We start from the raw sequence: 24,971 nt of genomic DNA on the forward strand, positions 1-24,971 counted from the left end.
TTCCAGCTTCAATATATACCACCATTTCACGTCATGAGCTCTTCCATCTTCTACATGGGCGATTCTACATTTCACATTTACTTCCACAATTTTCATCCGATCCACTTCATTACAACTACAATATATTTCACCAATTCATGCCGTGAGCTCTTCAATTTTACCACCAAACTTACCACGCACGGCGGCCATTTTCAAACTTAACATGCACGGCAGCCATTTTAGACAAATGATTTGCCAAGGTTTCTCGCCAACCTGGCCCCCCAAGGCGGAGGCCATTTTGGCCAATTGATTAGGTATGCCTGTGATTCTTGCCAGGATATGCCCCGACCTGAACAGGAAGTGACCTGATTTCAACAGGAAGTGACCTATATCAACAGGAAGTGACCTGATTTCAACAGGAAATGACCTCATATCAACTGGAAGTGACCTAAAATCATCAGGAAGTGACCCGATTTCAACAGGAAGTGACTTGATTTTAATAGGAAGTGACCTAAAATCAACAGGAAGTGACCTACAATAAACAGGAAGTGACCCGATTTCAATAGGAAGTGACCTGATTTTAACAGGAAGTGACCTCATATCAACAGGAAGTGACCTAAAATCAACAGGAAGTGACCTAATATTAACAGGAAGTGACCCAATTTCAACAGGAAGTGACCTGAAATCAACAGAAAGTGAGCATGCTAGTGCTGTTAACATGCTAATGCTAGCATTAGCATGCTAACTTAGCATTAACAGCATCATGCTGTTAAGCTAGCATGCTAATGCTAATGTTAGCTTAGCATGCTATTGGTAGCTTAGCATGTTACTGCTAATGTTAAGTTAGCATGCTAATGCTAATGTGATCTGATTTCAACAGTGACTATTACTCAATTGCTTATTAAGTTTGCCACTCCTTACTTACACCATTGCTACTCGATTCTCCCCTTGCTCCCCATTGCTTACCCGATTACTTGCTACTTCCTCCATTTCTTACTTGATTTCTTCCTTGTTTAGTTGTTTCTTGCTGATTTATTTTTACTTTTGTGCTATTTGACTTCCTTCAACTGCTTCTAGAGTTCTGTATGAATTCAAACCATTCCAACTTCAGTATGTTAAGCTCATTCCATACCATTCAGTATCATTCAACATCATTCAATATCGTTCAACATCATTCAACACCATTCAATATCATTCAACATTATTCCAAATCATTCCACAGGTATTCATTCAGCTCTCCAGCCTTCACACGCCATTTCCCCAGAAATGGCATTTTTAGTCATTTCAGTTATTATTCCGACCACTTTTTTGGGAGCTATCTTCTTCCACATTTTTCACCCGATTTACTAGAGGTGTAACAAAAAAAAAAAAACGATTCGAACCGGAAATCCAATTTTGAGTTTAACGATGCCGGCACATGCCCTGCGATTGGTTGGCAACCAGTCCAGGGTGTCCCCCGCCTACTGCCCAGAGCCAGCTGAGATAGGCGCCAGCAGCCCCCGCGACCCTTGTGAGGAATAAGCGGTCAAGAAAATGGATGGATGGATGGACGATGCCGGCACACGGGCTGCTGTATCGGTCTAAAAATAGATTGTGCCGGTCGATGGCCTGATCAAGACGTCATAAATCTGTCACGTTTCAGTTTGTTTGGGTTTTTGTTTTATTTTGGTGAGTGTTGGTCGTCTGGTGTTCCTGTCTTTTTCCCCAGTCTCGTTATGGTTAACCTTGTCCACCTGCTTGTGTCTTCCCTTCCTGGTGTGTGTTGCTGATTGGTTCCCCCTCCCTGCTGTGTCTCCCAGGTGTGTCCTGTTAGTCTCATTAGTGTTGGTATAAGGGAGTGGTGTTTGTTTCACGCGGGTGTGGGAGCATTGAATGTTTGCACGTTTGCATGTTGTAGCACAGTGTTGTTTCAGTCTGCCAAGCCTGTCAAGTCTGCCACGCCACGCCAAGTCTGCCAAGTCTGTCAAGTCTGCCACGCCACGCCAAGTCTGTCAAGTCTGCCACACCACGCCAAGTCTGTCAAGTCTGCCACGCCACGCCAAGTCTGTCAAGTCTGCCACACCACGCCAAGTCTGTCAAGTCTGCCACGCCAAGTCTGCCAAGTCTGCCACACCACGCCAAGTCTGCCAAGTCTGTCAAGTCTGCCAAGTCTGCCAAGTCTGCCATGCCACGCCAAGTCTACCAAGTCTGCCACGCCACGCCAAGTCTGTCAAGTCTGCCACGCCAAGCCAAGTCTGTCAAGTCTGCCACGCCAAGTCTGCCACGCCAAGTCTGCCAAGTCTGCCACGCCACGCCAAGTCTGCCACGCCACGCCAAGTCTGCCAAGTCTGCCACGCCACGCCAAGTCTGCCAAGTCTGCCACACCACGCCAAGTCTGCCAAGTCTGCCACGCCAAGTCTGCCAAGTCATCCAGTCCACGCCAAGTCTGCCAAGTCATCCAGTCCACGCCAAGTCTGCCAAGTCATCCAGTCCACGCCAAGTCTGCCAAGTCATCCAGTCCACGCCAAGTCTGCCAAGTCATCCAGTCCACGCCTGCCAAGTCATCCAGTCCACGCCAAGTCTGCCAAGTCATCCAGTCCACGCCAAGTCTGCCAAGTCATCCAGTCCACGCCAAGTCTGCCAAGTCTGCCAAGTCATCCAGTCCACGCTAAGTCTGCCAAGTCATCCAGTCCACGCTAAGTCTCCGCATCTGTCCACACTAAGTCAGTCCAGGTTCGTCATGTCAGTTCTCCGCCCGTTCATCATGCCAGTTCTGCCCCAGTTCGTCACGCCAGGTCTCCCCACGTTTCAGTCCATCATTAAAGTTACACTGGTTACTGTCATCCTTCTCCCGGCCTCGTTCATCCGCCTCTGGGTCCATCCACCACACCCCCATCGTGACACAATCGGTTTTATGTTGCTGATATATGAAATCAGGCTGTCTTATAAAACAACCAAACAGTCCAGTTGCCCTCAATTCAGTGCCTTAAGAATTCAATGTCCTCCTGAATGAATGAGAATATTATTCACAAGCAAGCTGTTTAAACTGCATTTCCTTGACCTAAGTCACGCGAGACTTCATCCGGGAAACAGTGTTTGTGTGTGGGTGGGAAAAAAAAAAGTCACACGAGACTTGTCGCAGTTATGGTACGTAAGGTCGCACTTTAGCTTTCGGTTTTGGGAGGAAAGTGTTGGAAGACGCGGACACAACGTGCTCCGGCAAGTTTAATGTCCAAAGTATGGAAGCGATGTTAATTTTATATGAACAACGTCATGTACAGAGACTGCCGGAGTACGGCAGATGTACAGACAAGCTGGCATGAACCGCGGCGTTCAAACCAACAGACAGACAAACAGGACTTCTTCCAATTGAAACGCCCACAACTCGACCAGATAAAAGGTAATAATAACGACCTTAATAACCCGATTTATTGTTAAACACTTAAGCCATACTGCGTTGTGGACAATGAGGGCTTTCAGGAGTTGGGACATGATAAAAACAGTGTCCCCAACCCCAAAAGCTGTTGGCGAGCGCCGCTCATCCGTCGACTTCCATAAAACATGGATGTCCGTGTGCTCATCAAATCAGCAAGCGCACCTATACTCCAGTAGTATATATATCTGTGCTGACGAGGGAAGGGTGCGTCAGTCATTTCCCTCGCTGTAAACCTGCTAACCGATGCTAGCGTGTGTACATGACAACAATAACTCTTGAGTTAAGGTTAAGAGAATGAAATGAAAATGCTACCATGCTGTCTTGGCTCAAAATTAAAAAAAAAAAAAAAAAAAAAAAAGCACGGTCTGAGGTGGATTCGCATGCTGATACAGCACGGACGTAAAAAAATAACATGGGCTCATGTTGAAGACTGCGGTGAAGTTAGCTTTAGGTTGGATATTCGATATTCGACAGACATTCGCCTCCGGGGGAAGCTGCGGGAAAGCCGCTCCGAGGGCGATAGGCTCCGGGCTCCCGGGTATTTTCTTGTTTGTCCTAATAAGTATAAAATAAGTGTGGGAGAAGCTCTGAATGCAGATTTGGTACTAGTGTGGATTAATAATCTATCTATCTATCTATCTATCTATCTATAGTATATATATCTGTGCTGATATCTATCGGACTGTCTCAGAAAATTAGAATACTGTGAAAAAGTCTTTTATTTTCTATAATGCAAAATGTCATACATTCTGGATTCATTACAAATCAAATGAAATATTGCAAGCCTTTTATTATTTTAATATTGCCGATTATGGCTTACAGTTTAAAGGGGCTGTCTGCCGGATTCACTCAGGAAAATGCACTTTTTAAATACAGGATGTACACACTTTAACTTTCTCTCAGGCTACACATCTGTTTTTGTTAATCTTTTGTGGTAATTTCGTCCTAAGCCTCCACCTCCCCAGCCTGTATTTTGCCATTTTGTGTTTGTTTTGTAAACAGCGGGACGTTTCTGTGGAAAGACAGTATTTACAACCCTCCAGCCAATCGCAGAGCGGGGGGTGGCGTGTCGCAAACGGGGCAGGCGAACGTGCCAGCTGCGTGACGTCACTCCCGCGGCAATTTGAAAGCACGCATGGATTATTGTTTTTTTTCTGTGTCTGTCAAGGTGGGGAGTGTTGGAGGTAGGACCCATATGCAGGGGGCAACAAAAACAGGGCAAGGCAGGAATGCAAGGCAGGGATGCAAGTAAAAAACGGGGTTTAATTAACAAAAAGGCAAACGAGGTACTCTGTGAAAATAATAAAATTAACAAGAGCCAAAAAATAGACTAAAGCAACAAAAACAGGAGGGAAACAAGACATGGCATGGAAGGCAACATGGCATGACAGGAACAGCAACAGCAACAATAACTCAACAAGAACTGAAAGAAAGCAGGGTAACTAAATACACATGGTAACGAGAAAACAACAGACACCTGGGCAAGATACAAGAGGCTTGGGGAGCTGATTGGTCAACACAGCGGGAAGGGAAGACACACTCAGGTGGACGTGGTTAGACATAACGGGACAAGGGAAGAGACAAGGAATACATAACCAAAAACACCAAAAGAAAACAAAATCCCACCCCCACAAAACCAAAACATGACACTGAGATAGTCTTAGTCAAGCTAACGGGAGTATGCATGACAGTGCACGGGGCTGTGAGAAACTAAATTTCAAAATAAACCTTACTTTACCAAGTAGTATATGTAGATCAATGCATTGTAACACTTTTATTTTGAAGTGTTACCGGAAGCGCGTCATCGGTGCTGTAGATGTGCGCCTCTATTCGGAGTTTTTGAACAATGGCAATATCAATGTGCACCAAACTGCTGGGCCAGACGTCAGTAACACAACTTAGTCCTGAAGTTACGTTCAAGCCCCAGGTAAGAGGCTAATAAGACATAATTATGCTGATGTTGTATTGTATGTCACCTGTTGCCAGCGTTTAGCCGTGACTGCTAGCTACAGCGAGCTAACAGCAACATTATCAGTCATGCACAACCCTAAACCGGACGCTGATTTGGCCGCCTTTTCAGCCGCGTTGGAGTTTATTAATGATGAACGAATTGAGTCATTTGCATGGCTCATCAATGTGAACGATGGGAACCGATTCTTTATTGACAGCGGACAACGACCAGCTCCCCACCCCCCTATCCCACCATAGTGCGCAGAGCATTCGCTTTCGGAGGGAGAATCGTCTTCGCACATTAACGTCAATCAATTTACAACAATTTAGTGTCTCGTTAAGGTCTGAAACAAGCAAAAAAAAAACTGCTCGATGCGCGTGTCATACATGGCAGAAGTGAAGAACACAACAGGATCGGCCGGCGTACAACAACGACTCCAGTGCGATGAGGAGGGGGATAGGAAAAGCTCGCCACCAAGTTCTAGAAGTGAGTAACTACAGATTAGAGTTGATAAATGACAGCTAGACAATCAAAACACGCTCGCTGGTGCAGTGTAAACACGTGCTGGACAAAGTATGTAGTGTTGTACATACACATTTATATTTTCCTGTGTTCTATAAAATCATGAAACCTTATTGAATGTTATTTTTTAAGACTATTCCATATGTCAAAATGAAACAATGATCTGCACAACCTGTGAAGCATCACCAGTCCTACAGAAGTGTAGACTGTAGTGTGAAAATGGACAGAGAGAGCAAAACTTTATTGTTGACGAAAATGCACCTCGAGTCTCATGTACAGTGTTCCCTCGTTTTCTGCTGGGGTTAGGTTGCAAAAAATATCCCAAATTCGTGAAGTTGTTAGCTTTATGTTTTAAATTTATGATACATGTTTTAAGGCTCTAAAACCCCGCACCACACAGTTTATACACTTTTCTCGAGGCATTTACATTTTCTCAAATTCTCTCTTGAATATTCTCAATGTTCAAACTTTCATAAATTTTATACAATTTTTAATTTTATATTACTGTGTAAAAAAATAAAAAATAATCTGCAAAACAGCAAAGCCATGAAAAGTGAACCGTGTTATAGCGAAGGACACTTAATTTTTTAAAACATGTCCTCCTTTTTTACCTTATGGAAGTGGCCAACCCCACGTGAGGATTAGCGGTTCAGAAACAGGATTGATAGACTGTGCACACTTTGATGCTGACAGCCTGACTAATTTGCCGTTCCTATCACTTATTAACAAACTAGGCTTACGCAAATGTGCTATTTATTTAGCCGAAAAAAATTGCTATTGTGGGTCTGACGTCACTTTAGTTCCATGGAATAAAATCTATGGGAAGAGATTTGTCTTATAACTAGTGCTGTCAAGCGATTAAAATATTTAATCGCGATTAATCGCATTTTTTCATAGTTAACTAATAGTTAATCGCACATTTTATTTATTGTAAAAAAAAAAAAAAAAACCTTGATTTTTTTTCTGTCCCATTATTTTATCGAATTGTAACATCGTTAACGTGAATAAGAGGATTGATTTTCGTATGCAAATCTTTTTCTTTTTTTTTATTGAAAAAAAGTATTGAATTCAACACACGCAAAGTCACACAAACAGCCCCTCAACAGCCCTTTCCAAGGGATTAAAATTGGGGCAATGTAAAATGCCAACAAAGTGCATATGAAATGTAAACTCAGAGACTCTGCTTATAGTGCAGCAAACTATTTTTAAAGTTTGTTTTAAACTTAGCAGCAATATATTGGTCATTATTTACCAGCTCAACCCAGTTTCTGATTTCTTTCTGATTAGAAAAATAACTGAAATGGCTAACAGCATCCTAGTTTGCTTTGAGCCAGTTGCTCAAACAGACAAGCCTGTTAACATTTTCAGACAACAGGGAAGCTCGCCTTCATATCGCGATCATATTGCGCACGCCATATGTGGTCAGTGAGACTTTGGATTTGATGTCCCATATACTAGCTACCTGCCTGAAGTGCTCTGCGACAGTATTGGCAAAATGCCGGTCCTCGGTCTTCATAACAAAGCATGGCAGCGAAGCACCCAGTCAGTGTCAAAATAATGGGAAGTTACCCCGAGGTAGTTGTGGTGACTGAGAGACGTCCAGTAATCGCTTCGGTGAGTCTCTTCTTAGTTGATTCATCCATTGGTTTCTGTCGGAAATTATCCACGGATGCCTGGGTTTGACGAGGGGTCGGAGAATCGGCATCAACGGTGTGCTTGGCTATCAAATGGTATTTTAAGCTGGACGTGCTGCGATGGTAGTTCAGTTCGCGATGGCAATACATACAAATTACTTTGCTCTTGTCAATGCCACCATTAGGTAATTTTTTAAAAGTAAACTTGCCGTTCAAAATTGAATTTATATCCTTTTTACGGCTCGCCATGATGCTTCTCTTTCCCCGTTGTTGTTGCTTTTTTTTTTTTTTTTTTTTTCCTAACCAGCAATGTCAACGCAGACGAACTTTTCATCCATTACCGTGATTGGTCAAAACAAAAGTTTGGTAGACCACGCACAGGTTGTCATTGCCCAATCAGCTTTAAGTATTGTAATGGAAGCCTTGCATTTACCGCTGATCTGTATACACAGTGGCGAACTCCCATAAGTGAAAGACAAATGATCTAGTTGCCAGGTGAAAGCTCCAAATGAGCTTTAATTGCGCGATAAAAAAAATGACGCCGTTAAAAGGGGGTTGCGTTAACGCCGTTAAAAACGCGTTTAACTGACACCATTACTTATAACATAAATAATAATTTATTATTATAAAGTCTGTTTGGTTCACAATGAGCTTACATATTATTTTTTTATTTGTCTTAATATTTTCAAATGTTTAAACATTTTCTTGCTTCGAACAAAAAACATAAATAATCGTTTTGAATAATCATGATTTCAATTATTACCACAATAATCGTGATTATGATTTTTTCCATAATCGAGCAGCCCTACTTACGTGTGTGAATGAGTGAGTGAAGAAAAAAAAAATCCGTGCGTGCTTTCAAATTGCCGAAGGAGTGATGTCACGCAGCTGACACTTTCGCCCGGCCCCGTTTGCGACACGCCACCCCCCGCTCTGCGATTGGCTGGAGTGTTGTAAACACTATCTTTCCACTGAAACGTCCCGCTGTTTACAAAACAAACACAAAATGGCAAAATACAGGCTGGGGAGGTGGGGGTTTAGGACGAAATTACCACAAAAGATTAACAACAACACAGATGTGTAGACTGAGAGAAAGTTAAAGTGTGTACATCCTGTATTTAAAAAGTGCATTTTCCTGAGTGAATCCGGCAGACAGCCCCTTTAAGAAAACTCAAATATCCTATTGTAGCGATAATTGGGTCGTCTTTTAGACGAATTAATAATCTGGACGTTACAGAGGTAAATTGTATTTACCTCGATAACCTCTAGGGGCACCACGTTGGCTTTACTTTGGGTTAACAGGAGCAAGCAACGACCAAAATCCTTTCTTCATCAGTCATTTATAATCTAAAGTCGCCACACTCGATATTCAGTGGTTCGTTGTACTAACAAAAGAATAATAATCCACTCGGAAACACAGATGACTGAGGCGGAATAGAGTTAATAAAACATGCATTTATTCACGATTGCTACACTACAGAATCAAAACACTGCCTAATAACTATCCTACCGTCAGAAGAAAAGAAATCAAAATAAAGTTCATGAAAATGAGGAAGGAATGCGAATGAATAAGGAAACAGGAAAAGAGAAATTTGACCTGCCAAATCTGTGATATGTTTCAAACGTAAGTTGCACACAGGGGTGTGCCGAGTTGGGAATCAAACATGGACTTACGAGAATGGGTGCTGCGTCGAACGAGCAGAAACGGGCGGTCTTTGGAAAAAGGGGGAAAAATAGTCAATGTTCGTTCAAAAAGGCAAGAAAATCAAAAAGGGGCTATTCCACAGGTGAGCAAGGGAACCGCTCGGGGGCTGACGTAGTTACGCGGCTCGTGCCTTGATTGGTCGGCGAGATGTTTCTCAGCCGGACGGCTGTCCGACTCCAGGTGCATGGAAGCGTCCCACAGTCCTCATGACCTCGTTCACGTTGCCTTGTATTTTTGCCTTGTTTTTGTGCCTTTTCCTCCCCAGTGGAGCGCCTTTAGTTACCCCTTTTGCCTTGTGCCCTTTTTCCTCCCTAGCGGAGCGCCTTCTGTTGTCCCCAGTACCTTTTGCCTGTTTTTCCTCCCTAGTGGAGCGCTTTTTGTTCTCCACTTTTTTGATTCCCCGTTCTCCTCTCAGTGTGAGAGGAGACAGCTGTTGGCCGGTAATAAACCTGTTGCCTTGGTGGCCACCTTACTCCTGCGTCTGAGTCCTACCTTACCTCGTCTTGTCAGTACACTTCGGCCAGCATGGACCCAGCAGGCAAGGTCGAGGCTGCACTGCATAGCCAGGAGGCCCGGCTTGACAACCAGGACCGGATCCAGCAAGCCATGTTGTCACAGATTGGGGAATTGTCCAGCCAGGTCCACGAGCTGGTGAGCCTCTCACGGCATCGAGCGCCAGCTCCCACCGGACAACTTCCTCATCCTGAGTTCTCCGTCCCGACCACGCCATTCACCGGGGTAGGATTAAGACTGGCCTCCCCAGAACGATACTCCGGGTAACCCGGGCGCTGTCAGACTTTCCTCACGGAGTGTGACATACATTTTGAACATTTACCACAGGCATTTCCCACAGCCCGGTCCCGAGTGGCCTTCATGGTGTCGCACCTGACGGGACGGGCCAAGACCTGGGCGACCGCGGAATGGGCCAGGGGTTCCTCGGCCTGTCAAAGCGTACAGGAATTTCAAGTCGCTTTGCGCCAAGTCTTTGACCCAGAGAACAACAACCGAGAGAAGGCACGAGCATTGAGCCGACTTCAACAAGGCAAGGAACCTGTCAGCGATTACGCAGTTCGCTTTCGAACGTTGGCCACGAACAGTGGCTGGAACGCCATTGCACTACACGATCATTTCTTGAAAGGACTCTCACCTGCCATTCAAGAACTCCTGATCCCCGTAGAACTCCCCACAGACTTGGACGCATTGATATCACTCGCAATCCGCACCGATCATCGTCGTCAGGAACTGGCAAAAATCGGCGGACTCCGAAGGAGGGGGGAATCCACCCCATGGTCACGGCCACCGGAGGCAGGGAGGCCACAACCCATCCTTCCTCCCCGACCGGAACCAGGAGAGGTGGGTCTCGCCAGAGTGGAACCCATGCAACTGGGACGGGCTCGGCTTACTCCCGAGGAGCGACAGCGCCGCCGCCGAGAAGGCCGATGCTTCTATTGCGGGGGCCTTGGCCACCTGGTGGGAACTTGCACCACGAAGGGCGGCTCACCGGTGAGTTCCTCGCCACCCCGACCCGCCAAGAACCACGGGCTCACGCAGATTCAGATAACCCATCACCATGCCACTACAGATCTGTCAGCCCTCATCGACTCCGGCTCCGACGAGAGCCTCATGGACTGGGAGCTCGTGAGGCAACTACGAGTCTCCACCGAACCACTTCTTTCAACCATCCAGGCTCGAGCGCTGAACGGCAAGGAACTTTTCAAAATCACCCACATTACTGAACCTCTGGAAGTGCACATCGGACAGCACCTCGAGAACCTTCGCTTCCATGTTTTCCATGCTGCTTCCCCCACTTTGGTTCTGGGCCACCCTTGGCTGCGTCTACATAATCCCAGAATCGACTGGAACTCTGGAGTCATTCTGGAGTGGGGAAAGGACTGCATTACTCACAGATTGGAACAACCCGCACCCCGGAACACCACAGCCCAGGTTCACCAGGTGTCTCTCGCCTCGCCTGCACAAGAGGAATATCCGAACCTGCACACTGTTCCATCCTGCTACCACCACCTGCCAAGGCCATGACTCTTCCTCCACACCGCCCGTATGACTGCCCGATTGACCTGATCCCCGGATCAACCATCCCCAAGGGGAGACTGTACTCGGTCTCAGGACCCGAACGTCAGGCCATGAACACTTACATTGACGACTCCTTGAAAGCCGGCCTCATCCGACCGTCTTCCTCGCCTGCGGGAGCAGGCTTCTTTTTTGTGAGCAAGAAGGATGGATCCCTACGCCCATGCATTGACTACAGCCCCTTGAATGACATCACGATTAAGAACCGGTACCCACTGCCTGATGTCCTCGGTGTTCGACCAGCTACAACAAGCTAAAATCTTCACGAAGCTCGATCTCCGAAACGCCTATCACCTCATCCGAATCCGCGAGGGGGATGAATGGAAGACTGGTTTCAACACTCCCCGAGGACACTACGAGTACCTTGTCATGCCTTTCGGTCTCACGAACGCCCCAGCAGTTTTCCAGGCAATGATTAACGAAGTACTAAAGGACTTTATTGACCACTTTGTGTACGTTTACCTGGACGACATTCTGATTTACTCTCCTGACCAAGCAAGCCATCAAAACCATGTGAACAGAGTCTTGCAACGCCTGCTTGATCATCAGCTTTACGTAAAAGCCGAAAAGAGCCTGTTTCACGTCAACACCATCTCCTTCCTGGGATTCGTCGTGTCACCGGGAAAAGTAGAGATGGAGGCAGACAAGGTCAGCGCCGTGCGAGATTGGCCCACGCCGGATTCACGGAAAAAAGTCCAGCAATTCCTCGGATTCGCCAATTTTTACCGTCGATTCATTAGAAACTTCAGCACCATTGCCGCTCCCCACAAGTTCGTTTCTTTTGGACCCCGGAAGCTGAAAAAGCATTCAAAGACTTGAAACTTCAATTCACCAACGCCCCAATCCTCAAAGTTCCTGACCCCAAACGCCAGTTCGTGGTCGAGGTGGACGCCTCGAGCATAGGGATTGGGGCAGTATTGTCCCAGCGCTGCCAGGAGGACGGAAAAACACATCCCTGCGCATTCCTCTCACGGAAACTATCCAAGGCAGAACGCAATTACTTGGTCGGAGATCGGGAGCTTCTCGCGGTAAAAGTGGCTCTTGAAGAGTAGAGACACTGGTTGGAAGGCGCCGAACTTCCTTTCGTGATCTGGACCGACCACTGAAACCTAGAATACTTACGCCAAGCTAAAAGACTCAACCCTCGACAGGCCAGATGGTCTTTGTTTTTTAACCGCTTCGTATTCTCTCTTACGTACAGACCAGGCAGCAAAAACGTCAAGGCTGACGCCTTGTCAAGAGTCCACGAGTCCGAGCCATTGGAAGCCGAGCCTGAGACCATTCTGCCCCGGGACTGCATAGTCGGGGCCATGAGATGGCAAATAGAGGACGATGTCAAAGAGGCACTGCGAAACGTCACTCCCCCCACGTCATGCCCACTACGTCGACTCTTTGTGCCAGAGGAACTGAGGGCCCAGGTAATACACTGGGCTCACGCTTCACGATTGTTTTGCCATCCTGGAGTCCGCAGGACCATGTATGCTGTCGCCAGGAGATTCTGGTGGCCGGCAATGGAAACCACGATCAAGGACTACGTAGCTGCCTGTCCTATCTGTGCCCGCAACAAAACATCCAATCAGTCCCGGATGGGCCTACTCCAGCCACTACCCATCCCATCCAGACCATGGGCGGAAATATCAGTGGATTTTGTAACCGGACTACCACCATCCCATGGTAAAACCACAATCCTCACCGTTGTTGACAGTTTCTCCAAAATGGTTCGTTTCATTCCACTGTCCAAGCTCCCATCCACCAAGACCACCGCAGACATCATGATCAACCACATATTCAGGTTTTATGGATTCCCCCTGCACATCGTTTCCGACCGTGGACCACAGTTCGTCTCCCGATTCTGGACCCAGTTCTGCAAAGCCCTGGGAGCCAAGGCCAACTTGACTTCAGGGTACCATCCTGAGGCCAATGGGCAGGCGGAAAGGCTCAATCAGCAACTCGAAACCGGACTCCGATGCCTCGTCTCCCAGAACCCGACAACCTGGAGTAAATATCTGGTATGGGTCGAGCTCGCACACAACTCATTACCCACATCTGCCACAGGTCTCACCCCGTTCAAATGCGTCCACGGCTACGATCCTCCGTTTTTCGCCGAACTAGAAGAGGAGGCAACGGTTCCCTCGGTCCAGGCCATGATTCGTCGGTGCCACAAAGTCTGGTCGGCGGCCCGGACGGCGCTTCAACGCCAGGGAGACCGGGTGAAGAGACCGGAAGAGGAGACCGGCACCAGAATACCGCCCAGGCCAGCGAGTTTGGCTATCAGCCAAACACCTCAGGCTCAAGGTACCATGTCCAAAGCTGGCCCCGCGATTTGTGGGGCCTTTTCCCGTAACCAAGTCCATAGGTCCTGCTGCAGTTCGTCTTCGTCTACCAAGATCCCTCAGAATCCATCCCACGTTCCATGTCAGCCAAGTCAAACCTGCCGTGAGAGTCCTCTGGTGCCCTCCGAACCCAGCCCCCCCCCCCCCCCCCCCCCCCCCCCCCCCGGAGATGATTGAAGGCGGCCCCGTTTACAAGGTTAGGAAACTTCTGGATGTTCGTAATCGGGGCCGTGGGAGACAATACCTGGTGGACTGGGAGGGATACGGCCCGGAGGAAAGACAATGGGTTCCCTCCCGGTTCATCGTAGATCCCTCCCTCATTGATGAATTTTATGAAGAACACCCTGACATTCCTGGGCCGTCGAGAGCCGGCCGTTGAGGGGGGGGGGGGGGTACTGTCACGCCGCCATCGGCGTGACAGCCCATGCTTTTGTTTTGTTATCCATGTTTCCGGTCATGCTTTGAAAATCCTAACTCTCCTCTCACCCCAGGTCACTTACCCTTCCTGCCGCTCCATAATTACCGGTCCCCGCCCATGATTACAAACACCTGCCACCAATCAAGACTCTCAATAAAAGCCAGCTGCATTCTACCCTCAGTGCCGAAGTGTCACAGTCAGTGCATGGAAGCGTCCCACAGTCCTCATGACCTCGTTCACGTTGCCTTGTATTTTTGCCTTGTTTTTGTGCCTTTTCCTCCCCAGTGGAGCGCATTTAGTTACCCCTTTTGCCTTGTGCCCTTTTTCCTCCCTAGCGGAGCGCCTTCTGTTGTCCCCAGTACCTTTTGCCTGTTTTTTCCTCCCTAGTGGAGCGCTTTTTGTTCTCCACTTTTTTGATTCCCCGTTCTCCTCTCAGTTTGAGAGGAGACAGCTGTTGGCCGGTAATAAACCTGTTGCCTTGGTGGCCCACCTTACTCCTGCGTCTGAGTCCTACCTTACCTCGTCTTGTCACTCACCGGAGAATTTAAATTCAATGTATAGTCTTCTACAAAACTTCAGGCAACCAGGTCTTGGTGAGCCTTGCGTTTAACTTGCTGTGAAAACCTTTAACTCCGACTTTCAGTTGTTGTTTTTTTTCTCTCTCGCTATAACGTAGCTTCTCACTTCGTAACTCTCTCACTTGCGCACTCCATTACTTACTGCAATAGTTGCGTCACTTCCTCTTTCTCTCCTTCTCAGACAGATTAAACATTAGTTACCTCTGCTCTCTAGTGGACAAAACCTGCTACTGCAGGTAACCAACAGAATATAAGTTAAGTGTAACTTATGTGGGTTACACTTATTTAATTGCATTACAGAAAATAGAGAACTTAATCACAATATTCTAATTTTCTGAGACAGTCATCTATCTATCTATCTATCTATCTATCTAATTGTAATTGTTATAAGTTAATTAGTTTACATGTAGTAAGGTGGCACTTTGAAAAAGATATTAATTAGTAGTTACAACTTACGAGTGGAGTATTTTACTCGGCAGATGCATGTGAAATGTGAAAGTTACAAGATTTTGATCATTTTAAATTAAGCAAGATATTCAACCTTTAATGGAGTAACACAATATTTGTAAATTAATTTGACAATTAACTAATTGTTGAGTTTTCAAATAATCATTGCACCGCTACACTGAATCGAATCGAATAGTAATCCTACTGAATCGAACATCGAATCATAATCCTACTGAAGCGAACCAAACCGAATCGTTGTGTTTTCAGCCTGCTAGCTAGCTAGCACTACCTCTTGCACACCTTTTTAAAAACAACCCGACTTTCCTAGCCTCAGACGTAATTCACTACTGATTTATGTAAATATTGTGAGAATAAGCGAATTTGCTAATGGATGGAAATAGAAACTAGGGGTGTGCCAAAAAATCGGTTCATAAAAGAATCGAGATTCTCATTTATTAATCGAATCGAATCGATATTAATATCCAAAAATCGATTTTATTTAAATTTATAAATGAAGAAGAAGGGGACATGCATGTAGCCGACATGCTGTTTTTGTGAAAAAAGGCACTTACAATACAAAATTGAATTGAAAATTAAATCCTGTTACCGGCGAATTGTCATCCAAACAGACAGAGATATACTCCAGGATCGTTCTCTTAATGAATCGTTGTCTACTTTTAATTCAAATCGCTAAATTCAAATACTTGACTAAACCATGTCAAACTCGAGCGAGGGATGCAGCCGCGAGTGATACCCCCGCAGAGCAAGCTCGCGGAAGCGGGCTACCTTGCTCCTTCACTCAGTCAGACCAAGTCAGGAATTAAAAGTTGTGACATGCATCAGTGCCTTGTATGCAATGTACACTAATGTAATAATGTATCGTAAATACTAATGTAATGGTTTGATCGCTTGTCGATGTCTATTTCATATGACGCCGCTTCTTCGTTGCGTCAAGAAAAACAAAAAAAGTCTGGCTGCATACGTCGCAAATATCGCCACACATTTTCACTTTATGCTCTTTTAAATGTGATGACATGAACATAAAAATGAGCTATGAAATATTTAACTTGACGATGAAAAATGGTCCTCTCAAAAGAGTCACAGTATGACAAAATGCACACAGGCAATATTGACTTGTAAATACAAGTTTAGTGTCCCTCGTGTATTACTTGGGTTGGGGTGGTGGGACAAAACAAAACAAACAAACAAAAACAAACAAAAACATTTTCAATGTATTCATTTTCAAACCATTTGAGACATCACATCTACGATAAGTTATCAATAAAGCACACACAGGCCACATCAAATGGCAAATAATCTTTTAATTGACGCAAAATTATGAAATCAAATTTCCCACTGTGGTAATATGACCTCATTTATGCAAAAAAAAAAAATACCACAAGGAGCAACAATAAAATAAGCAAACTTTGGCTGATGCCTCAGCAAATGAATTGTATGCTGAGTGTGATCTTCAAAGTTGAGGCTGATTTCATCTCTTGAGAGGTCACACTTCCAAAACGTTTAAAGGGTTCAAATCTCGGACGATGACCTTGCCTGCTATTGGAATTGACTTTCCACTGATATTTTAACAGTTCCTGAAAATTTCAGGTTCATATCTTTTGCCTTGGGTGCAACCAGTACCCAAGGAAAAAAATATGAACCTGAAATTTGAACTCTGATGGTTTTGTTCTTTTTTTTGTTTGTTTTTTGATGGGCTGTTTCACCCCTATTGAGAGCTCCTTTGACATCATGTTGTGTGTTCACAGCAACAGCTTCCAAATGCAAACGCCACACCTAGAATCAACTCCAGACCTTTTAACTGTGTATTTGATGACAGGTTAATGAGGGAAGGGCCCATGTTTTTATTTTTTTATTTTTTTGCAGCCTTCTGTGTGAATTGTCCAGTTACTTATGGTCCCCTGAAAAAGTGACAGCTATATTTTAAAGAGCCGTAGTTCCTAAACCCTTGCTCCAATTTGGATGTCAATACTCTCAAATTAAAGCAGAGTGTGCACTTTAATTCTATATTGATTGAGCTAAAATAAAATATGTGTCACTGTCCAAATATTTTTGGGCCTAACTGTTGATCTTGGTGAAAATTGATTGCAGTTTTCTGACATTAAGCAATGAAAAACATCTACATGGATGTTGTTTTTCAATATACTATTTCCTTAAAAGTCAAAATTTTTGAGGAAACAAAATTTTTCAACACACACTGATTTTCTTTTTTTTTGTTTTTGTTTTGTAGGCATATTTCTGACATTTGTCACAGGGTTTGGGAGCCTTGAGTTTCACACCAACGATCTATGATCTTTGAAATTTCTGACGAACTTGTTTTTTAACGAGATCTGATGCTCGCTATAATGCTGTTAACCCGTGCAGGTGTGGACAAGGCGGCCTACTTAATGGGCATCAGTTCCGCTGACCTGCTTAAGGGCCTCCTGAATCCTCGAGTCAAAGTAGGCAATGAGTCCATTGTGAAAGGACAGACAGTGGAGCAGGTAACTTTCTCAGTTGCTGTGAGTACATGCAAAAGCATCCCGTGTATGTCATGTGAACTGATGGCTATGTGCAGGTGTACTTTGCAGTGGCGGCTCTGGCCAAGGCTACGTATGACCGCATGTTCAAGTGGCTGGTGACCCGCATCAATGTGTCCTTGTACACGGCAATACCTCGACAGTACTTTATTGGCGTGCTGGACATTGCCGGCTTTGAGATCTTTGAGGTACACATGACATGTGACACGTGATCTTGTGTACTGCTGGAGGTAGCTGCTCCACTTTGACACGTCAGTGGATTTTGGCTCCCACTTCCGTTCCAATTCCGAGTGTTTTTAAAAAAAAAAAAAAAAAAAAAAAGTCCATCTGTCTCCAGCTCCCACAGAAGATTGATCTGTTCTAGTCGTGAGCCAAAATGTTTCCAGAATTTATTTTCATTTCTTTTTATTTTCCCTCTTTATTTTGTATATACTGCGATTGACTGGCAACCAGTTCAGGGTGTACCCTGCCTACTGCCCCATAGCCAGCTGAGATAGGCTCCAGCACCCCCCGCGACCCTTATAAGGAGCAAGCGGTTCAGAAAATTGATTGATGGATTTTGTATACCGTATATTATATGAAGATTAATTAATCAGTAAACATGATTTTTGTTTGCTCATACCAGATGATTCAACCAGATTATGCCTTCTCTTTAACTTTTTTCTGGCCGTTAACGGATATTCCAACGAGTACCGCCATCAACGTTGACGTCAACTACAGTTTATTTTTTTTTTTTTTTTTTTTTTTTTTTTTTTTAGCCCCCCCCAAAAAAAAAAAAAAAAAAAAAAAAAAATGGGCAGCTCAACGTCTTGGACAGCTCTGGGTACATGAATGAGCTGGAAAAAATAACAATATAAAACACCCACTAACTATGGCCAGCAGATGGCAGCATTCTATCTCTCTTCAATGGGATAATGACATGACAATATGGCGGATCTTACGAAATACGTTTTGAGGATGTCGTGAATGATCAAAGCGTTTGTCACATTAAGTCTAATTCACAGTGTCCCTAAACAAAAAATATTAGTGTCAAAGTCACTGGTGAGATAGAAAATGTATCTTTTCACAAAAAGCTTGTTTTTGCCTTATTTTTTCCATTATAGCTTGGTGTCATTTAAATGACCTATTTTCAAATGCTGATTAGTGATTACCAAAGAATGGAATAAGGTAGAATCATACTGTTTTTTTCTAATGACAAAAGAGAATCAAATTTTTCATATGGTGTCCACCATGTTCACGTAGTCATAGTACGCAATATTCTGTATGCCTTGAAAGATGAATGAAGATGCTCAGAATCGGCTGGCCCTCAAGGGGTTGTCTTTTTATAACGTGTGGTAGTACAAGAGTTAATAAGATAGACAGAACAATCAATCTCTCCCTTTCAATTACCAATCATGACTCAATGTATGACATATTTCCGATTTTAAAATCTGCATGATTGCAATATTGCAGGCAGGCAGGAAAGGATTGTTTTCCCCCACTAAATGCAGAGGCATTTGGCCACAATGGCCTGTATCTAGAGTTTAACTTGCTTAAGGGAAGTGACCAAATGGCAATTTGATTTTAGTTTAAATAAAATAAAATACATCATCATGGTTTTCACTCCTATCCAATCCCATTGACTTTGTTGTCATCGTTTCTGGCTTCCATCTGCTCGAATCGTGCTAAACCTTGTGATTAATGGTGAAATTTACTTCCGGCAGGGCCAATTTGATTTGTGAGAAGAAAAAAAAAGTGTCAGCCTCACTTACTTCTTTTGCTTCTTCTGCAGTTGAATAGTTTTGAGCAGCTGTGCATCAACTTCACCAATGAGAAGCTGCAGCAGTACTTCAACCACCACATGTTCATCGTGGAGCAGGAGGAGTACAAAATAGAGGGCATCGAGTGGACATTTATTGACTTTGGTCTCGACTTGCAACCCTGCATCGACCTCATTGAGAAGGTGTTTTTACTTAACCACGTCTTGTTTCTGTTAGGACTTCATTCACTGTGTCTCAATTTTGTGTCCTAACTAGGCTTTACATGATTTTTGGGGCCGATCAAAATAACCGATCAATGAGCTAAAAAAAAAATAATAATAAATAAAATAAAAAATAAAAATAAAAAATAAAAAAATATATATATATATATATATATATATATATATATATATATATATATGATGCTGATGATGGTGATATATATATTCGATCATAAAATGGAGCAATGTGTTTGTTTAATAACTTCTTTTATTTACTGTTTATTTGAGAGAGAAAAACTGGCTTCGCGTGTTCAGGATTTTCGGGGTCAATCGCAAGTTTGGGGAAAAAAAAAAGTCAATCAGAAGATGAGAATTAGATTTAGTTGAAGGATCATTGTGGAGTGACTTTTTTTTTTTTTTTTTTAACTTGCGATTGCCACCTATGGCCTTAAACGTAAGTGCAGCCTCTGTGTTAAGCTCATGCTTTACGCCATTCCACCGATCCCCTACCCAAAAAACTGGCGCATTCGCCCCGAACACTGAAGGGAAGATACAAGCTGTTAGGCACAGTTGGAGGAAACAAGTCAGGGCACTTTGTAATCATTTGGGCATTGGTGGAGCATGCAGGATTTAGAAAAACCTTTGAAATGACCTTTTTATATTGCACATTGCAGCTTTAAACAACTTGGTTTACACTAGTCTCACTCCTGCCGTAGCACAAATCCATGTCTAATTAACACCCATTGTGTTGACACATCGAGTGGTTAGCACATCCGCCTCCCAGTTCTGAGGATTTCGGTTCGAGTCCAGGCTCCGGCCTTCCTGGGTGGAGTTTGCATGTTCTCCCCTTGCCTGCGTGGGTCTTCTCCAGGTACTCCGGTCTCCTCCCACATTCCAAAGACATGCATGGCAGGTTAACCCGGGATTTACACCGGATGCGGTTGCGGTGCGGCTGCGGTGCGGTTGCGGTGCGTTCCGGCGACGCAAGCAATTAGATTACATTCATTCGAATGGTGCAGTTTACACCGCTTGCGTGTGCGTTGCGTGTCGACTGCGTCTCAGCTGCGGCGTGCCGCAGCCCTTCCGCAAGGATAGACCTATTTTCTATTTTTGCCGGATGCCGCAGCGGTAGGCCTCCGGCAAATGGCAAGCTAGCACAAAACACATCGAGCGGGACAGGAAGACCGACACAGTTTCAAAATAAATTTCCGGTTACCTTTCAGGATAAAACACTCGCCAGCTCCTATTTCGCAAGCATGTTAGCAAAACATCATGTGGGCGTAGACGGGCCTGGAGTTAACGTGCGAGGTGCTCATTCACGGTTTAGACACCATGGACGAGGAGAGGTTTATATTGGAGGTAGAAAGCCACAAAATAATAAAAGGCCGCCTCTCTTTCTGCTTCTCTGTTGAGCACAGACTTTCTGTGTGTTTGTCGTTTTTAATGCCACAAGATCGCACGCGGTCACGCGAGACACGGCGGGAAGTGGTCGGCGACAGAGCTGCTGGACCGCAGCTGTGCGGAGCCGGTGTGGATTGGCCAAAAAATTGACGCGTCCGGAGCACGCAGTCAAGACGCCCTGCACCGCAGCCGGTGTAAATCCCGGGTATTTCAGCGCTCCCAATTGTCCCTAGGTGTGCTTGTGAGTGTGGATGGTTGTTCGTCTCTGTGCGCCCTGCTATTGGCTGGCAACCAGTCCAGGGTGTCCCCCGCCTACTGCCCAAAACCAGCTGAGATAGGCTCCAGCCCGCCCCGCAACCCTTGTGAGGAATAAGCGGTCAATAAAATGGATGGATGAATGTTGTATGCGTTTGGTGCACTTCGACATGTTTGAAACCAATACAAGTTGACATGGTTTTGAGAATCAAATATGTGAACCTTTTTTTTTTTTCGGTTGGTCGTGAAGTTGGTCTAAAAAAAATTTCAGAATGGTCTAAAAAAAGTCTAAAAAAGGTCTAAAATTTCACTGAGGGATTCCTGCAAGAACCCTGCTATACACGGTGGTTTTCGCGTGAACTCAACTTTCCAGTGTGAACTCTTGTGAGCTTGTGGTCTGGTGGGTGCAGATTTCCGGACACACAAAAAACACCGTAATTGAAGTCCGTGCGGCCACCACATGGAAAACGCACAGCGTCCGTTCAGAAGTCAGTGTGAATCGGGCATTAGCATCTTGACATGTGTCAAGAGTCCGTCGTAAACAGAGAGAATCCGGTCACTTTACAAAATAAAACATTTTAAAAGCCTCGGCATTTAACCAAAAGTACAGTACGTTTTGTTTTTTTTGTTTTTTTTATTCTTTCAACTGCGCTGCCGCCTCGGCCCGATCCAAAGTGGCCCATGGCCCGGTGGTTGGGGACCATTGTTCTCTCCCAAATACTGCGCCAATTCTGATCAGGGTAAAATCCAGCATGCCAGGTTTCATGTCATTACGTGCGGGGGTGGGGGATGGCCTCTCCTAATGTGGGCTAAAGCGTGCTTCGCACACTACATGTAGCTGGCTTAACAGAGTAAAACTCACCCGGATGTTGGTGGCAGTCGGAACATAACCACAAAACCGGAAGGCCCAGCGCTACACACCTCCAGGGGGGGCTCCGGCTCCACCCTACCAACTATATCCCCGGTGATTGGGTCCCTGGCACGTACTTGGCCAGTGACCGACAGTCAGGAGGCCTTGTTCAACCACCTGGTACTAACAGCCAGTGTTCCCTCTAAGCTGCACGCGTGCGCAATCGCGCACCGCTGTCACCCTCTCAGCAGAGCAAATGTCTACAGCGCATTAAAAAAATAATAATAATCACCTGCTTCCTGCTTTCCGAGTGTGCAGACGCAATCTGCTCTGCTCCTGCTTTGCTTTGCATTCTTTCAACTGATAACTGCTTTTTTCTTTCTTTTTCAACAAGGCGCATTTTTCAACATTTTTTTTGGAAACTCCTCACGATAACGTGAGCACGGCCTGCTAATCAGCACGCGACTGCTACTAGCAGCAGGGCTGGACGAATGATGCCTTCCATCTCGACCGATGAATACCACAAACTTCTTCAGAAGATGGCAGTGCTGGAGACAAGAATGCACCACCTTGAAATGTTTGTGGAGGTGAATGGAAAATCGTGGAATGACACCACACTGCCAATGTCTCCAAACTGTGGTCATAAGCATGTTAACAAACAGCTAGCTCCATCCACCGACCCTCTGTGGAATGTGCTGGGAGCAAAGCCAAAACTGAGGAGTCGTCGCCCAACAGCTGGACCTGACCGCCAACTAATGCCTGAGGAAACACCTCGGCCTATGCAAAAGGCTACCTCAACCCCAAGAAATCAGTCTTGGACGTTGGTACCAGCAAGAAAAAGGAAACCGTCTCTTGGCCGACGAAGACAAAATACTGATATCGAACTGAGAAACAGGTTTGCCGTGCTGTCGCCGAGTCAGCAAGCCTCGGGGGATCACAGCACCAGTCAAAGGTATTAAACCGGACCTTCTCAGCAAATGCGTTCAGCTACTGAGACACAAACACTGATAATAGGCGACAAAGCCTTGTTTGGTGTTAAACGTCTGTGCAGCAGAAAAAACACAAAAGTTCTGTGTTTTGCTAATGACATGGTGCTGGACATTTCTGAAAAAGTCGACAAAATTGCTACTGACTACCCGACTGTGAGATCGATTGTGATTCACACAGGAGCATTCGATGTGTTGAAAAAACAGTCAGAGATACTGAAGCAAGACTTTATTACCCTTCTACACAAGATATGCCTAAACGCGGAGGTTTTTCTGAGTGGTCCTCTGCCTACTGTCTGACCAGGTGATGAGCGTTTCAGTCTGATTACGTCACTCTCGAGATGGCTGAAAAGCATCTGTGCTTCTTACTCAGTGAACTTTATTGACAATTTTTCTATGTTTTGTGAATGTCACCATCTTTTTCAACGCAATGGGATTTATCTCAATAAGCAGGGAGTCAGATTACTGACAGCCAACATCTTCCATAGCGTGCGTCACTGGACGCTCTGTTCCCAAAACAAAGGACATGAAACACAACAACAATAAGAAGAGGGTCTGGTGAGGCTGGCTCACTATCTTGCACTCCCTGCCCTTCAGAACAGATTGATTTGTCCTCATCTGCCCACACTCCAAACACCGACCATCCAGCTCCCCTGCTCCCGAACGACACCTGCCAAACACCAGCACGACCACCACCACCAGTTTCACTACCAGATGCACCCCTGCGCTGTTCATTGCCCCCAAGCGACGCCTGCCAGACAGTGCCACTACCGGATTCACTGCCGGACGCACCCCCGCGCTGTGCGGCGCCCCCGAATGACCCGACGACTGACTCGCCATCGAGTCTCACCAATAGGTTGAGCAATCTGGTCAATCTCTCCATACAGCTAAATAAAAGTCTCTCCAGGCAGCTGCCTGCTGATGACGGTTTGCCCATGCTCCCCCCAAAGACGCCACATTCAGCTGTCTACTAATCGTCTGACTCCACCAAGCCTCAGCAAACAGCTCCCCACCCGCCGACCTCCATCTTTGGCTGTGGAGAATCTCAACTACAGCTCGGTCTGATATGCTTTGGGTCCAGACTACATATACAACATAAAAAATGTGTGTTCCCAGAATAAGTCAGGACCCAAGGAAGCTTGTAGCTTGAAGCTTGAAGTCAGAAGCTACAAACCTAGTCAGTATAGCTTGTCAACCTCTGACTAAACCAGCGTCTCCAATTACCACTGTGAGACTAGCGCTACTAAATACAAGATCACTAGTTAACAAATCATTGTTGATTCATGACATTATTATGACATATGATCTTGACTTACTTCTCCTCAGTGAAACATGGCTAACAGAAGGTTCTTGCAACACTGTTCTGAATGAGGCAACACCAACAAATTTTAGTTTCATGAACAAATGTCGTAATGGCAAAAAAGGTGGTGGACTTGCTGCCATTTTTAAATCTCTATTTCAGTGTAAAAAAAAAATGTTTGTGAGGCTTTAATTCATTTGAATATCTTAGTCTTTTGGTAAAAGGTGAACCAAACATCGTCATAATTTATAGACCTCCAAAACAAAAAGGCAGATTCATGGAGGAATTTGAAGAAATGCTGTCAGTAATTTGTACCGACTATGACTATCTGGTCTTAACTGGAGACTTTCATGTTGACAACAACTTGGATAAAAATACCAAAGAATTTTGTAATATACTTGATACTTTTGGTCCCTCACAACATGTAAAAGATGAAACACACAATCAAGGTCACATTCTTGATCTTGTCATCTCTAAAGGTGTTGACATTTTATCTGTTGAGGTGAAAGATCTGGCTATTTCAGATCATTCCTGTGTGTTTTTTTAATTACAAACAATCCCAGAAGTTCAAACAACTACTGTCTATTAAAAAAAAGGTACATAAATGAGAAT

General features: G+C 45.0%; 1 protein-coding gene across 2 annotated transcripts in view; it reads left to right on the forward strand.

The window, feature by feature from the left end:
• Positions 1-24,971, forward strand: part of LOC144014872 (myosin-7B-like) — a 508,753-nt gene that overhangs the window by 220,857 nt on the left and 262,925 nt on the right. The window contains exons 1-4 of one of the 2 annotated variants that reach the window (XM_077515181.1): positions 3,120-3,358; positions 17,453-17,571; positions 17,646-17,795; positions 19,379-19,549. In XM_077515181.1, coding sequence (XP_077371307.1) covers positions 3,220-3,358; positions 17,453-17,571; positions 17,646-17,795; positions 19,379-19,549 — 579 coding nt within the window. In that variant the 5' untranslated portion in view covers positions 3,120-3,219. Of the gene's footprint in view, positions 1-3,119; positions 3,359-17,452; positions 17,572-17,645; positions 17,796-19,378; positions 19,550-24,971 lie in introns of those variants that run through there. The other variant, XM_077515180.1, reaches the window with a different exon arrangement.

The sequence above is a fragment of the Festucalex cinctus genome, chromosome 2 (assembly GCF_051991245.1).
Source record: "Festucalex cinctus isolate MCC-2025b chromosome 2, RoL_Fcin_1.0, whole genome shotgun sequence".
In the NCBI taxonomy this organism is placed as follows: domain Eukaryota; kingdom Metazoa; phylum Chordata; class Actinopteri; order Syngnathiformes; family Syngnathidae; genus Festucalex; species Festucalex cinctus.